At 41.9% G+C, this 16,280-nt stretch overlaps 1 protein-coding gene across 6 annotated transcripts in view; it reads left to right on the top strand.

The window, feature by feature from the left end:
• C5H4orf50 (chromosome 5 C4orf50 homolog) overlaps positions 1-7,549 on the top strand; it is a 41,598-nt gene extending 34,049 nt beyond the window's left edge. For 5 of the 6 annotated variants that reach the window (XM_054203880.1, XM_054203877.1, XM_054203876.1 and 2 more), the window contains 2 exons: positions 5,495-5,737; positions 6,845-7,549. In XM_054203880.1, coding sequence (XP_054059855.1) covers positions 5,495-5,737; positions 6,845-7,234 — 633 coding nt within the window. In that variant the 3' untranslated portion in view covers positions 7,235-7,549. Of the gene's footprint in view, positions 1-5,494; positions 5,738-5,922; positions 5,985-6,844 lie in introns of all 6 variants that reach the window. The other variant, XM_054203879.1, reaches the window with a different exon arrangement.
• Positions 7,550-16,280: the final 8,731 nt, after the last annotated feature.

The raw sequence follows: 16,280 nt of genomic DNA, 5'->3' as shown, positions 1-16,280 counted from the left end.
AGATAAAATGTGTGGTTAAAAATATCTAGATGAATTAAAACATTTTATTCTTATCTCTGATACCACTGTCTTTTTATTTTTGCAATGCTGGGGGAAGGTGATGTGGTTTTATTTTAATGTCAATCATTTCTAGAACTTGGCAGTATGCAAGTTTACACTTCTTCAAGTTTGGTGGAGTATCACAATATTTTCTTTTCTTCCTGGGTGGGGTAATTTGTGGAAACTTGAGAGGAAAGCAAAAAATATCAAAGGAAAACAGAATCAATAGTGTAAAAATAATTTAAAAAAAAAACAAAAACAAAAAAACCCCAAAATCCCAATTTGGGGATTTTGCCCTCTGGGCAATGCCCTCTGGGCATTGAGGCAAAATGCAGGATTTTTGCTTAGCTACACCCACAGTACTGTAGAAAATATGATCTTTAGTGTTTCACAGAGTCTTATGAAACAGTGATGACAAAGCCTTTTTGAGAGAATCAAACCAGCTTTCAAATGTAGTGCAGACCATCCTGTGAAAACTTCATCAGTGTGGCAGCAGCTTCACTCACCAGGGTTTGCACTAACCCACCTTTCTACTGAGTTTCGCTACTATGGCTGCAGAATTCAGTCACCCAAGAAGCAAAAGAGTTTGTGGGTTGAACAGTTGAAGGAAATAGAAGGAGAGGACAGATCCTGCAAGGATGTTATTTGTCTAGAAATGAAATGTTCCAGTGTCACAGCTTTGATTTGGTGCTGTGTTTTTTCCGGTAGCTTTACCAGCTCTCCTGCCTCCGAGGAGGACAGTGATTCGCCTTTGCATGGGTCATTGAGCTCCAGAACTTGTTCTGCTCCTGCTGACTGTCATCTATCAGCAGGGATGCCTCTAACTGTGCTTCCTGTAGTGAGGAAATTCTCGTTGAACAATTTTAGATCCAATCACTTCATGCCTCAAAACATTTCAGTGCTGCCCTTTGTAACCCCTCCAACACTTTCAGCCAGCTGGGGAGATACTGCACTCATAACCTTGGTTGGAAACAAAGGACTTCTGAAGCTGCCTTTGGCTTCTGTTATTATAGGGTAACATCCAAATGTATAGCTTTCACTTTCCAACTGATCTATGCCTGTGATGTTAGGATGTGATTGGGTATTCATGCCACCCTGCCTAAATAAATGCCCCATCCAGATAGCGTCGCAGGCTCCCTCTGTAATCAGTGTAGAGAAAGTCTCTTAAGGGAAGAGCAGCAATCAAAATTATGCCCAAAGTTGGTCAATATGAGTGGTCCTTCTGTTCCTGGATGTCACTGTCTTGTTCCCTGGCCTGAAGTAAATGAGCCAGGTGGTAGCTGCTCCTGGGGCGTGTCTCGTGTCTGAGCTGGCCAGACATGCTTGTCTTTGGTACTTTTAACAGGACCAATGGCCAGAATTCAGCAGCATTTGTTCCCTCCTCTCATGGTGGGGAGCCAAGAACAAAAGGTGAAATGGGATCAAAGGCAGTGTTCATTGCTTGCATTTAGCACTCATGTTCTCTCATGTGGTGTATCCTGGGGAAGGGTCCATCCTGCAGCACACTGGACCTAGAGACAGACTGACACAGCCCACCCTTCTGTCCTGATGAGCTGAGTACCAGTGTGGTGGAATTGCAAGACAAACGCTTCAGGGAGCCCATGAGCTTTGAGGGTCATTCTGCAAGCAGGAAATGAGAGTGGTGACCTGTTTCAGGTCTCAGCCAGGTGTACACGTCAACAGCTGGGATTCAGTGTCACCTCCAAGGCTATGGGACAGTGCAGTCCCACTGATACCTGTACGCTCTAACCCTGGCATCAGAGCTGCTTTTGAACTGCTTGCAAACAGCATGGTTGCCGTAAAACTCCACTGTCATCGCTCCTGCAAGATTTCTTTTCTTGGCAATAGCAACAGCTTACACACTGTACATTCTACTTCATGCTGTCATAGAACTGTATTTTGATGCATGAGCTTGTCAATAAATTCTCATCTTTTTGGGGGGTCACCAGAGCAACCTTACACCACTATAGCATTTCAGAATCCTGTGGTTTTTTTTTTTTTTAATGGACGCAACTGCTGTAGCTAATGCTCATTAGAGATGTAGAGAGGAAAAATAATTTATTATTTTAAGCAATTCTGCAAATCTGCATTTCTGGAGCTTTTGCAAAAGGACTAGTGACAATGAGGTGATAACTCGTAATCAGATGTATAGATTTTTGAAATACATAAATAACTATTTTTAAAAACTCAAAGGCTGAAACTGTGATTAACAATCTTAAATTTGTTTTTCTGTGCAATTGCAAGAAAAAATGAAACATTGATCCTGTAGCTTTAATAAATCTGTATTTGGATGATAAAATGCTACTGCCTTGTGATAGTCATTTACATTCAGGGAGATTTTATTTTCCTGCTTGCAACTGTTATGAAAAGGTGCATAATTAAACAGCTGCCATTTCTCTCTAAATTTGGCTTCAGTTTAGTGAAGATATTCAAGAAAGATAATGCTTGCTGTGGTGTTAAAATTGATTTGGAGGTGAAATAAGATCAACTGAATTCATATTATTTTGATTCACAGTAGGAGGATCTGGATGAGAGTTCATGCAGTTGAACTAATATGCTTTTGAAGTCCATTCAGCTTAATTTTTTTGAGTGCACATAGGTACAAAAACCTGAATTTGTTGTGTAGTGTGGAGTGAGAGAACATGCATGTGAAAGAATCATGTTAGAAATTTTGAGATTCTTCAAGAGGGGAACTAACATTATGCATTTTTTTAAAGTAGTATCTTTTTCTATTTTTTTTTCCTGGTTTTTCTTCATATCCAGTTGCAAATTCTGTCTGTAGCTAAAGCTTAGAGACTTTTTTTGTTTTGAGGAATCATAGAATTGTCAGGGTTGGAAGGGACCTTAAAGATCATGTAGTTCCAATCCCCCTGCCATGGGCAAGGACATCTCCCACTAGATCAGGTTGCTCAGAGCCCCATCCAGCCTGGCCTTAAAAACTTCCAGGGATGGGGCTTCCACCACCTCTCTGGGCAACCTGTTCCAGTGTCTCACCACCCTCATGGTGAAGAACTTCTTCCTAACGTTCAGTCTGAATCAGCTCATCTCTAGTTTTAATCCATTCCCTCTAGTCCTACCATTACCTGACATCCTAAAAAGTCCCTCACCAGCTTCCTTGTAGGCCCCCTTAAGATACTGGTAGGCCACTATAAGGTCTCCTCGGAGCCTTCTTTTCTCCAGACTGAACCACCCCAACTCTCTCAGTCTGTCCTCATAGGAGAGGTGCTCCAGCCCTCTGATCATCCTTGTGGCCCTTCTCTGGACACATTCCAGCACGTCCATATCTCTCTTGTAGTAGGGGCTCCAGAATTGGACGCAGTACTCCAGGTGGGGTCTCATGAGAGTGGAGTAGAGGGGGAGAAACACCTTCCTCGACCTGCTGGCCATGCTTCTCCTGATGCAGCCCAGGATATGATTTGGCTTTCTGGGCTGCTAGCGCACACTGACAGCTCATGTTGAGCCTCTTGTCTACCAGCACCCCCAAGTCCTTTTCTTCAGGGCTGCTCTCAGGCCAGTCACTGCCCAGCCTATATCGGTGCTTGGGATTGCCCCAACCCAAATGGGGAGGACCCTGCACTTGGTCGTGTTGAACTTCATGAGGTTGGCATGGGCCCCCCTCTCCAGCCTGTCAAGGTCCCTCCGGATGGCATCCCTTCCCTCCAGCGTGTCAGCTGCCCCACACAGCTTGGTGTTGTTGGTAAACTTGCTGAGGGTGCATTCTATGCCACCGTCCATGTCGCTGACAAAGATGTTAAACAAGACCGGTCCCAGTACTGATCCTTGAGGGACTCCACTTGTCACTGGCCTCCACTTGCACATGGACCCATTGACAGCCACTCTTTGGGTGCGGCCGTCAAGCCAGTTCTTTATCCACTGAATTGTCAGTCCATCAAACCCATATTTTATCAACTTGGAGACCAGAATGTCAAGCGGGACAGTGTCAAAGGCTTTGCTCAGATCCAGGTAAGTGATGTCAGTTGCTCTCCCCTTGTTTATTGATGTTGTGACCTTCTCATAGAAGGCGACCAGGTTTGTCAGGCACACTTTGCCCTTGGTGAAGCCGTGTTGATTGTACCCAATCACCACTTTGTTATTCTTCTGCCTCAGCAGTGCCTCCAGGAGGATCTGCTCCATAATCTTACCAGGCATGGAGGTGAGACTGACTGGCCTATAGTTCCCTGGTTCCTCCTTCTTTCCCTTTTTGAAAATAGGAATTATATTTCCCCTTTTCCAGTCAGTGGGGACTTCACCAGACTGCCATGACTTTTGGAATATAATAGAGAGCGGTTTAGCAACCTCATCCGCCAGTTTCTTCAGTACCCATGGGTGTATCCCATCAGGTCCCATGGACTGTTCACTTTCAGGTTCATCAGATGGTGACGAACCTGATCTTCACTTACAATGGGAAGTTCTGTCCAACCCCTGCCATTGTCTTCTGTGACTCCGGGAGTGTGGCTGGAGCCCTTGCCAGTGAAGACTGCGGAAAAGAAGTCGTTGAGAACCTTGGCCTTCTCCATATCACTCGTCACCAGCTCTTCCGTTTCCTTTCTGAGGGGGCCCACACCCTCTCTAGTCGTCTTCTTACCATTAATGTACCTATAGAAATTTTTGCTGTTTCCCTTGATCTCCTTGGCTAGATTTAATTCTAGCTGAGCTTTAGCTTTTCTCACCAGGTCTCTTGCTGTTTGGACAGATTCCTTATATGCCCCACATTCTAGCTGTCCTTTCTTCCACTCCTTATAAAGTTTCTTTTTGTGTGATAGTGTGTCCAGGAGTTCCCTGTTCATCCAGGCAGCTCTCCTAGCACTCTTTCATGCCTTCCTCTTTGTCGGTATAGTTTGCTCCTGGACGCGGAGAAGGTGATCCTTGAATACTGACCAGCTGTCCTGGGTCCCCCTTCCCTCTAGCGCTTTGTCCCATGGCACTTTGGCCAGCAGATCCCTGAAGTGATCAAAGTCTGCGTGCCTAAAGTCCAGGGTTGTAAGCTTGGAATATATCCTCCTAGTTGCCCTGAGGATCTTAAAATCTATCGCTTTGTGGTCACTGCAGCCAAGGTTATCCCTGAGCCTCGCGTTGGTCACCAGCCCTTCTCTGTTGGTGAGAACAAGGTCCAGCATAGCACCTTTTCTTGTTGGTTCCTCTACCATTTGGAGGAGGAAGTTGTCGTCAATGCATTCCAGGAACACCCTGGATTGCTGGAAGAGTTGATGAATGCAGAGAGGAAGAATTGATGAATGTAGAATTCCATTTTAGACAGATGCAGGAATGCTTCAGATTTAAAATAATTGGTATATTATCCTTTTTCTTATTTTGGTAAATATAGTTTCTTTACATTTAATTTCTGTGAACATTTATTGTAATGAATTCACCCAAGTGTCTTCCACTAACCCAAAATAAACAGCCTTGGAAAACTTCATCTAGCCTGAATTTCTTAAAACAGTATTTTCTCTTGCAGATGCTGCCTCCTTCCACAGACATTTCACAGGCCAATGGACAGCCAGAGGATCGTGAGACGTGTGTCAAAGTGAATGGGATGACTGGGTCAATACCTGCAAACTCTCAGCAAGAGGTGGATAGCCTCCCTAGTTCTCACATCGCTCCAAATGCGTATGCTGATTCTCCTATAAAATTAACAAGTCCAGAGAGGATCATAGCCTTGCATCGAGAACTAAGACAAAACCATCGCAAAAATTGCCAGGTCAGTAAAAATTTTGTCATCGTTTTTATTTTAGTGAAACTATTACTCTTGGCAGTCACTTTACAGATCATAGAGATACTTGAATGATTGCTTCCAGAGATGCACACTTGATTGTTAGTTTAAACAAGCTGAGAATAATAAATGCTTAATGCTTTTCATTATTTGTTTTCTTTCCTGTTGTTTAGGAATGGCTTGGGGCATATAAAAGTGATTTAAAATTTTTGTTTTCCCCATGGTATGCTCTCTGGTAAGACCATCTTTGAAAATTGTTGGATGTTTAAAAAAATAAAAAGTTACCATGTTGATCCTGTCCTATCTTTTTTTTTTTTTTTTACTCCAATTCTTTTTTATTTCAGTGATCCAATTATTCCTATGCCCTGAAGCTCTTTATAGTAATTTCCATTAACTGCAGGAATCCTGTTAAGAACAGAGCTGATCAATTGCAATTGCATTTGTGACAGTCTGCTGCTAAACTAACCATGCAGGAGATTTCACCCTCTCTGAGACAACATAACCTCTCCATAACTGTACAGAAACAAAATTCAGGCGTGCAATTACTGGAGGCAGTTAGCTAGCGTGGTTACAAATATTACTCTACTGAATTTCATTTATACTCTTGGATTGAAATAAACGGAATAAAACGAATAAAAGCATAGTTTCTGCTTTTGGCATTAATAGTCGAAAAAATCATGCAAGAGGCTGAAAACTCCTTTTAGTTAAGAAATTTATCATGCAATTAAATGGCAACTCAGAATTCCAATAACATGTGAAACCTTAAATTATTTTATTTAGTCCAGGGGACACATGTGACAGTTCAAATCCTGATGGCATATAACTTTTTATGTTTGATCAATGAAAATATTGTTGTAAAAGAAAATCATTAGGGAGATCAGAATGCAAGTACTTCTTTGATTTACCTGATCTTTCTAAACCCAGGGATTTATTTTTTTTTTATCTACATCACGTGTGCTTTTATTAAATCCCAATGAGAGCACGACACAGGCCTACTGTACAATTATATGGGAAGCTACAGCCAAAATCAGCCACAATGCACAGACTAGCCTGGGACATCCAAGGTTATGTTTTCTTTTCTTCTTCCCTCCTCAGATGCCTTCAGTTGTCTCCTCCGCCTCAAACCCAAAGGCTGACTGCAACCTGCCCGTGATCCACCAGGAGGGCCCTTGGCCTCTGCTGTCAGGGATGAAGGATGCACTGGTGCCTCCGGAGCGTAGTGCTTTCTGGGCCACGAAGGGGAGGGATCGGTTGTCGAAATGTGATGATGTATTTTGGGGTCAAATAGGAAATCAGAATGCAGGTGCTATTCCCCGGGGAATGAAACAGAAAAATGCCATTATGAATAAGGCATGGCTCTCTAGAGAAAAAACAGATGGCTCAACCTCAGCTACCACAGCAAAAAGCTATTTGTCAGATGTGTTGTCAGCGAGTAATAAAGGTCGAAATCCTGTGGGGAGAAATCAGCTGCACGGGAAAGAATAAAACCTGCAGAAATAAAACAAGGTAAAGCATCTTAGCAATGTGATTTCCCCATTGTTGCAAAAGTACTAATCGTTTTATAAAACAAAGATATTTTACTAGTTAGCATGACCTAGCAACCAGTTTGAGATAACTGGAAAATTTACATGAAAAAGAGCTGTAATACTTTTTATGATCAAAATTTCTTAGAGGTCACTGACACCTCTGGATTTTTCAGTAGCTGGGCAATATTCCCATTTTCTTTTCACCGCTTCTTGATGTTTTGCTTTTATTTTAACTGAGACCATGCATCAATCTATTAAATCACTTTAACTTTTATGTACAACTCATTTCTTCAGTATGCAGTGACAAGTTCTGAAAGAACATGAGTGACTGTTTCCTCTGGAACTTCAGGAAATTTTGTGTCGTGGACTTCCTAGAAACCTTTTTTTTTTTTTACAGGACTTGGGGATGGTTTTGCTGTTAGTGTTTCTTTAGTGTCTTGGGATTATTTTTTTTTTTAATTTTATTAGTAAGTACATTTATTTTTTTTTTAGTAAGCTGACCTACAGCAGGATACTCAGTGTATCCATGTATGTGGTAGCATCTGTAAAAGAGCATCCTTCCATTGTTACTTTTAGGTAACAAATTGCAGCTTGACCGAAGTAGTTTTACTGGATGTGTTCCTGACCACTTTCTTTAGGTGACCACTTGGGCACCATGAGTACGGTTACAGCTGGGTTCAAGGGATGGATAATTGGGACTGCACCCTGTGCTGCTGAACCCCCATTCCTACATGAGGGAGGAGTGGATGCGGTGCCAGGCCACCTGTGCTAGCACAGCTGTGACAGCGCTTTCTCAGCGTCTGGCTCAGAAATAGGTGTGCTCTGGGCTACAAGAACCTTTGGTGGATGCTGGTTACGGGAGGGAGGAGGGAAGAGTGCGTGTGTGCAGGTGCACTGGCGCCGCTTGACTCTGGGAAGTTTTAACTGAGCATGGTTGTAAATGCCCGCAAAAACTGAAGTGTTATTTATATAGGGACCCGACCAGAGTTAATGCTTTTGGAAAACCTCCGTTATTCAAATCTCACAGCTATCTTTATTTTTATTAGAAAAGGGCATTCTTAGCACACGGTAATATGTGGCACTGTTCCTGTGCTCATCCTCTGCCTCCATCAGCTACCCCAGTTGGTTCATAGTATGTTACTACTTAGTTTGGTGCTGCTTTTCAGAAGCTGGAAGCAAAATGAGTGGTTTTGAAGAAATATTAATGCACACACTCACTCACACTTTAATGCGGGAAACCCGTCTTCATTTCTCAGCAAGGTAGCAATGCAGTTGCTTACAGCAGTAACTGATTTGGTCTTCATCCAGCACCTCTTTAGAAAACACACACCAGATGCCAAGGGAAATAATAGCCCCTGGAAGCGATGTTTTGGAGTGCTGTCTAAGCAGAGGAAACACCGGTGAGGTTCCAAAATCTGGGCTTCTGCTCTCGTGTGTCTTTCCCTTCTTCTTAATACCTGGCCAGCACTTTTGAAGACAGATATACCTGATACCCAGCCACCAGCTGCCTTGTCAAATGTTAAGATATTTCAATGTGGAAAAACACTTGCAAATATTTAACATCATAACTTTTATATCGATAAAATGATGCTTTAATAATTATCACTTCTGAGAACTTTTTTTGGAGCTTTATCTTGCTGACAGTAAAATACAGGGCCTGGTAGTTCAGGCTGGAGGTCAGATCGTAATGCATCAAATGTGCTAATAATAAGGGTATTAATAATAATATCCTGTGATAATAAGATAGTAAGTCTTTGTTATCCTAGTGTAGCTACTGCTTTGTGATTGGGGCCATAGTAACTTACCATGTAATTATGCCTTTCTCAGTCCAGTCCCTCTCTATCAAAGGCAGACAAGTGTGGTTTATTTTAAACTATCAGACTTCGTTTTAAACTAACTAGGTGATTTGGCCCCATTATTCCTCCCGCTAGAATTGCAGATTTCCTGAACAAGGACTGCAGACACACACAGGTGTACATGGGGGAACAGACAACTTGCAAGCATATTACCTGCCTGGAAGCACTGTTATGCTAAATGGACTCAAGCAGTTCCTCAGGCAAATGGATTCTGCGCTGGCACTTTGTAACTTTGCTTCACAAGTCACAGATTTCGGTTAAAATCTTGTAGCCCCTTGTGTTTTTAATTTTTTAAGGCATCCATTTTTCCTACTGCAAAGCATTGTTTAAATATGTGCAGATACCACTGTTGCCATTTGGCCAGCTGTTTCAGCTGTTTTTCATTTCTCTTAAGTAAAAATGCGTGATTTTAGATACTGCAGTGGAGGAATGCTAATAATTTAACAGCAATCTGTTTGGAGTTTTGCATGCAACAGCATTAGAAAAGGTGGGTCAGCTAAAAGTTTTCTTTATTTAAACTCTGTCCTACTCCATTTTTTCCCACTACTGAATGGGCAAATGAAAAGTGGCGGATTATGCCAAATAATTATGCACCAATTGATGTACAAGAAGATTAGATGATTTAGATGATACATTGCACCATCAAACAAGCTCCTTCAAATAATCTTTAAGTACAGTCATTTGTAGAAACCAGCTCCAAGATGTACAGTGGCAGGCCAGATGGTTTGTATATTGGTGTCCTGCCAAGCTGACGTCCTTTGGGAGTCTGAGCTCGCTGAGTGACTCGTACAGAATAATTAATATTGCCCCTTATTCTGTAAATGATTTGGGGGTTTTTGAAATTGAGGGTGATGAGTAGCAATGTGCTTACAGAACACATCTGAAGAGTTGACTTGTGTTGGACCACCTACGATTTGCTCCTTGTCATCCACGGACCTCCCCAAGTCAAATGGCGTTATCTGTGCTTGACTGGATGATCAGGACACTCGGAAGGAAGCTGGACGACAGCATGCTTCCTACCGACACGCGCTCAGCCTGTTTCCCATTCAGACTCTTCCACTTACAAAGAACTTGTTTGAAACAGCACAGAAAGCTATTTGCTCAGATCAACAGTTCACATCAAATGGGTGCTTATTAACATACTCAGGTAATATTTGCCCAGTTCTTTTTTTCTAGACTTGAAGTCCCCAGTACTAAAGTCAAAATATCTCTTATTTTAGCAGCAAAGTCATCTCTCTAGTTTTAACAGAAGTATTACTTAGAATACAAATGCAATACATGGAAGTAGTGACCTGAAATGGTGCATAGTGCTTTTTAAAGGCCGTGTGAAAGATAAACTTAAAAAGAAAACTTACAATGTACCTGAGGCTACAAATGCACTGTAGGGTAGTTTGTACCCACTTTGGGGGATGACTGAAAATCAAAAACCACTGCAAGGAATAGCCGTTCTCCCATGACAGGTGTAAAAAAAAAAAAAAAAAAAAAATAGAAAAAGAAAATATGAATCCATCACTTTCTTCTGACACTGAACAAGAATTTTTATGTAATCAAAGAAAAGTAATAATTCTCCTGCACTTGTGCTTTATCTGTTTTGCTCATCTCTGGTAGAAGAGGTCATAAACAGGGAATGTAATGCCAGTTTTTATGTTCAGATGAAAAAAACCAGAACACCTGCACTGACAGATCATGCGTATTTTAGGAGTTCTCTTTAGTCAATGAAATTAATAGAACCATAGAATAATTTAGGTTGGAAAAGACATTTAAGCTCATCAAGTCCAACCGTTAACCTAACACTGCCAAGTCCACCACAAATCCATGTCCCTCAGCACTACGTCTACATGTCGTTTAAATACCTCCAGGGATGGTGACTCAACTTCTTCCCTGGGCAGCCTGTTCCAGTGCTTGTATTAGACTACTCCTTCTATTCCACTTATTTTTCAGAAAAATAGCATTCATTATATTTTAAAAAATAAGTTGCCCTGCACTTTGTCTACACTCACCTGTGCATACAGTCTCACTTAACTACCAAGAATTCATTATGCAAGTTCAAAAGATTAAGTCAGTTGCCAGTTAATGTTTTAGGAACATCTAAACCAGACATGGTTTTGTCACAATCAGTGGAAGGGACGTGGTCTGCATCTCTCTTTGAGAACTGGTCTGCTGGAGAAGGCCTGGAAGGCAATGGAAACTAGGGAAGATGACAAAACTCAGTGTCTTTAAAGTAAATTATGCCACTATCCACTCTAGGTTGTCCTGGAGATTAAACATTTGTAGAAAATGGAGAGGCTCGGACGCTCAGCCTGTGGTAATTCAGTCCCATGCTTAGGACTGATGATATTTGTATGTATTTGTGTGAGTTGCCCATGATTAAATTTTCTGTAGTCCTCATTAGTTCCTGTTTATATTTTCTGGGTAGCAGTTCTGATTTGTAAAAGCACTATTTAATATCTTCTTAGCAAAAGCCTTTTCATTTAGCCATTAAGCTGACAGATATTAAAGCTCCTAATTAAAACCAGATAATGTATGAAAGATTTCTACAGTGTAGACCTCTCTCTTAAGGCTCGATTAAACCAAGAAACTCCCACATCTGTTCGTACAACTATATTCTCAGCAGGTCAGGCAGCTGGTAGTGTTACCTTAAGTCCATCTTTCTTGCAGTAGCTTTATCTTGGGAATAAAGAGAACAGGAAGGACTAGGATGGAAAATGGAATGTTTCAGAAACCATGGCCTATTACATTTAGCTAGGAATATTGTCATTCCTCAGTCTGTGGCTCTGATCCTATCAGTTGGGATAATGGTGAATCATAGAATAACATGTTCTTTTACATATAAATATGTACAAAATATTTATGTGCATATATATACACCAATATATGTATAATTGCATGAGGTTTGGCATAGAATAAAGGTAGTATGAAGTAATAGGGAGAAGTAACTTTCTGCAGATCTTTCTCTTTTTTTTATTTTTTTTCCACTTTCCTTTGGGATTTGCTAATAGAAGCAGGGACATGAAAAGAGATTGATTTTTTTCATTATTGTTATTTTAAAGACCGAATTTAAACCTTAAGTTAAGAGGAAAGTTGCAGTGGAAGTTCTGGTTGTACCTTGACTCCACTGCAGGTTAAAATCCACGTATGTATCAATCTGCTTCCCTTTCCCAAATACCCTAGTTTCCGTAGGAAGGAAGCTCACTTGCATGCTCCACCTGTCAGCCCAAGTGTAGATGATAGTGGAACCAGGCCAATGGGGGACACTTGCTCGGTAGCAGTTTAGCTCCCTATTGTCTCTTTTGGTGCTGAAAGAGGGGAAGAAAAAGACCAATGGTTGTATAAAGTATTCTCAGCACATTTTTGCCTTGTTTTTATATGCTTAAACTATTGAAAATTTACTGGGTAAGAATTAGGCACCACTAGGGAAAATGCCAAGCTCCCACAATGGAAGTGGGACTGACTAGCGCCCTTGTTAAAGATCTCTTGAACTGTAGCCACTGTCGTATTTCATGCAATATAACCTATCTGCCTAAGGAAAGCTCAGAGTAGTGTGGCAAGTTCTTGAGAGAAAAAGTTATGCATCTCTTAAAAAGAAGGGAAGGAAAAAAAAAAAGAAAAAGGAAAAAAAGGGGGTAGAGGATCTTATTACAGATGATGGGTCAGGTTCACCAGGGTGCCACAGCAGCTCTGTTCCAGTCTGGTAATCCACAGCAGCTGTAAGCCTGGCTTCTCAGGCACTGAAACCGGGTTTATGCTCAAGCCATTAGTGAATCAGGTCACACATCTAAGGATGGAGAGTGAGTTCTTTTTTGGTGGGTTACTGAGCACATCTAATCAACAATAACTCAGAAATTAAGATATTATCTGTTCTGTCTAGTCACTGCAGTTTTGGTCATGATCTGAGAACATGGAGCAGAGTAAAGGGGAGTTTCAGTAAAGGTTTCCTTGAAGTTCACCTGGGTTGGACTAATTGTATTTGGACAAGAACAAGAAGCTTTGAAGTGCTGTGGCCTCTCAGCATATGGCTATCTGGCAAAGCCTTCTTTAAGTGGGAAGATCCTGATGCACATTGTTGATTTTTGTAACACGGCTCCAAGGCTGAAAGTCGCGACTGATTCTCTCTCGCCCCTAGTGAAAGCCGCAGATAGGGAGAACGTGGCCATCTTTTGTTGCCCTCCCTTGCCCCCACCATCTGCTGGGTGCTGCCTCTCTGCTTTCCCATCTGTGGGCTGGGGACTCTGTTTCTCAGCAGCCACATCTTTGTTTCCAGCTGGCTGCAGACAGTCCCTTCTGGTGAGTGGGCTTTAAAACCGAGGGATGAGGCTGCCTAGATGGAGGGTACCGATAGTTTGTGACTGTTTGCGCAGGGAGTTTTGCTTGGGGGGGGCGCATGGCTGTTTTTGTCTCTCAGAGGAGCTGATTTGTAGGAGAAACTGTAGTCCACCATGTAGCTGCTCTGTGGATAGCCAGGGATTGGGGTCTGCTCATCTCTGACAGCCTTACAGTTTCACACGCCTTTTCTGTGCTGGATACGATCACCAGATGATTTGGCTTCTGAAGGAACAGTTTGTTAGAGATCTTTTGTGGATGGTGGATCTTTGCAAATGGTGGTTTATGGATGAGCAGACAGGTTTGTCTGATGTAGATGAGCTATTCAGAAACAAAAAACAAATGTACTTTATATGGCCCCTATATGATCTGGATACCTCATCATTTTGCAAGGCAGAAATATACTGTCCGTATCCTATAGCTAGTGAGCAGAAGTGTAGAGAAGCCACGGTCCAACTAAAGAGCTTTATTTAAGAGCACCCTGAGTGTTATCAATGCTAAATTAAGACATGGTCTCATGGAGGACATTCCTAAGTTTGAGCTGGGAGGTAGAGGTCTTGGTCATGTATTTTTTTTATGGTGGCTGCAGTTTTTCATCCCCTAATTTAGCTCTCGTAGCTCATCATGGCCCCATTGCCACCTATCCACAAGTAGAAATTGCTGCCTCCTCAAGCCCATCAGTGTGGCTGCTCATGTGATAAATCCCTGAAACCATTTCTGTCAAAATGAACCTGGTAAAGAGCAGATGACCACAGAAGGAATTCTGCAAGAAGTTCTGGGGAAACAGTGGTGCGTGGCAGCTGGCTGGCCCTTAGTGAGTGTTGGAGAGGGTACTGGAGGCAATACCCTCTTCAGGTTTTTGAAACCTAAGAAACGAAGCAACAACTGGTGTGGACAAGTATCCCAGTGTGTTATGTGGTCTGAACTGGGTTCAGAACAGAAAGTACCTTGTGTGATGATGCTTAGGAGCGCCAGAAAAAATCACCGCTTGCTGTATCTGACATCTGCATCTTTCCCAGAACAGCACATTCCTGTAGTCCCCCTTTTAGATGTCTCTGTGAGACTGGGATTTGCACTGACTCTTGCATGTAGACAGACAATTGACTCAACATTTCCTGGTTCTTCTGTGGTGACACAACATCTTTACTACGCTACAGAAGTAAGCTCTTTATTGCTTACAGCTCAGCCAACACTGCAGACCTTCACAGCAGTGACTGTCAGATGTCTGTTTCCCAGGCAGGAATCTTGTTCTCATGCATTTAGGAACTAAGCTTAATTCATGCTCTAGGGGGTGGGATTCCTTGGAACATGTATAAATCTGAGTTAGTCTTCTGGCGTCCCTGACAGTCATGAGAAATCAGCACTTGACCTACAGGACAGGATTCGTCTCATCATAACGTAGATCTAAAATAGGTAATAGATGATTTGCACTCTAGAGGTGCCTTTTCAATTCACTGACTGCAAGGATGAGTGGAGGCAGACTGCCTTAGGTGCCAAGGCTACACTGCAGAAGAAAGGGAAGGTGATTCCCACCCAAAGTACTAAAGTAGTAAATGTGACTGAGGTCATATGGGACTTGGTTGTGGTGATCTGGTAGTGCCTAGCAGGACAAAGACTTGAAGTCTTCCTCCTGTCTCCTATGTGACTGCTCTGAACACTGGACTAGCCTTCTCATAAGAGATAACGGATGCTAACACTTAACACTTGGGAGCTTCTCTTTTGTGTTGTTCGAGCTCTTTTTCGAACGTTCCGCCTGAGGTCTTTTCCTCTGTACTTATACCTTGGATTAACTATATAGTTTTGTCTTAATTTGTAGTCACTGACTCTGCTGGATTCACTGAAAGATGTTTAGGTACCGGTTTATAAATATATTAAATAGGAAATAAAATGTGTATGTAGATCTGAAGCCTTGTTGACCAGACATATTCTCCTGAGGCCCTGGGAGATCAGAGGCAGCATTCATCAAGTGAGGCATTGAGCATATGTTGGATCTAGTGCATATTCAGGAGCTTTTGCATAAAATTAAGCTGAATTCACTGTCCTTTATCTGTGTACTGCTATTGTGCATGTTTCCCCTTGAATAGGGTACAATAGGACAATGCAGAAGAGAGGGCAACAACTTTATAAAATAGCATATTCAAACGTGTCGTTTCAGCCTGAGCTGTGGAGAGTTTTCTTCAGTGGATTAGTACCTGCAGTCACCACTGTTCTCCTGGGAAATCACATAAGCACATGTGTTTCCTTTAGAGGGCTTCTGACCTCTTTTGTGTTCTTCTTCTTAATTTCTGTGTCCTAAGTAAGGTGATATTAAAACAAATCCTTGTTGGTATGCTTCCTTGGGAGCTTTGCAGAGCATAAAGGAGGGAAAGTAGTTTCTGCTGTTTCTAAATTAAAAGCAATTCCTCAAATTCCTGCAAGTCTCCAGAAGATGACATGTCTGCTAAGAATGAGCGCTGCTCTTTGCACTGGCAAAGTGAATGCTGGGGAGAAAATAATGTGATTGTCAAGACACATCTTTCAGTTTAATAAACCATTTTGGGAAGAAGGCTCTGCCTCAGTTTAATAGTAGTTTTGGGGAAAAAAAAAATCTAAACTCTAGCATGAAAATAAATACTTCTTGCCTATTTTGAAGTAAACATACTGCTGTTTTCTGCAGCACTGTTGTACGTTGTATGTTAAGCCTTTTATAAACAAATGGCGTATGAATAAGAAAATTGCCTTGGCAGTATTACTAGGAGTAATAACTTCTGCTGTGGATAAATCTGACCCTTTTTAAATGTAAACACGTTCATATTTTATTACCTAGCCTAGCTTTACCCTCAGAAGAGG

Source organism: Rissa tridactyla, chromosome 5 (assembly GCF_028500815.1).
Source record: "Rissa tridactyla isolate bRisTri1 chromosome 5, bRisTri1.patW.cur.20221130, whole genome shotgun sequence".
NCBI lineage: Eukaryota > Metazoa > Chordata > Aves > Charadriiformes > Laridae > Rissa > Rissa tridactyla.
This window is presented reverse-complemented; position numbering and strand designations above follow the sequence as displayed.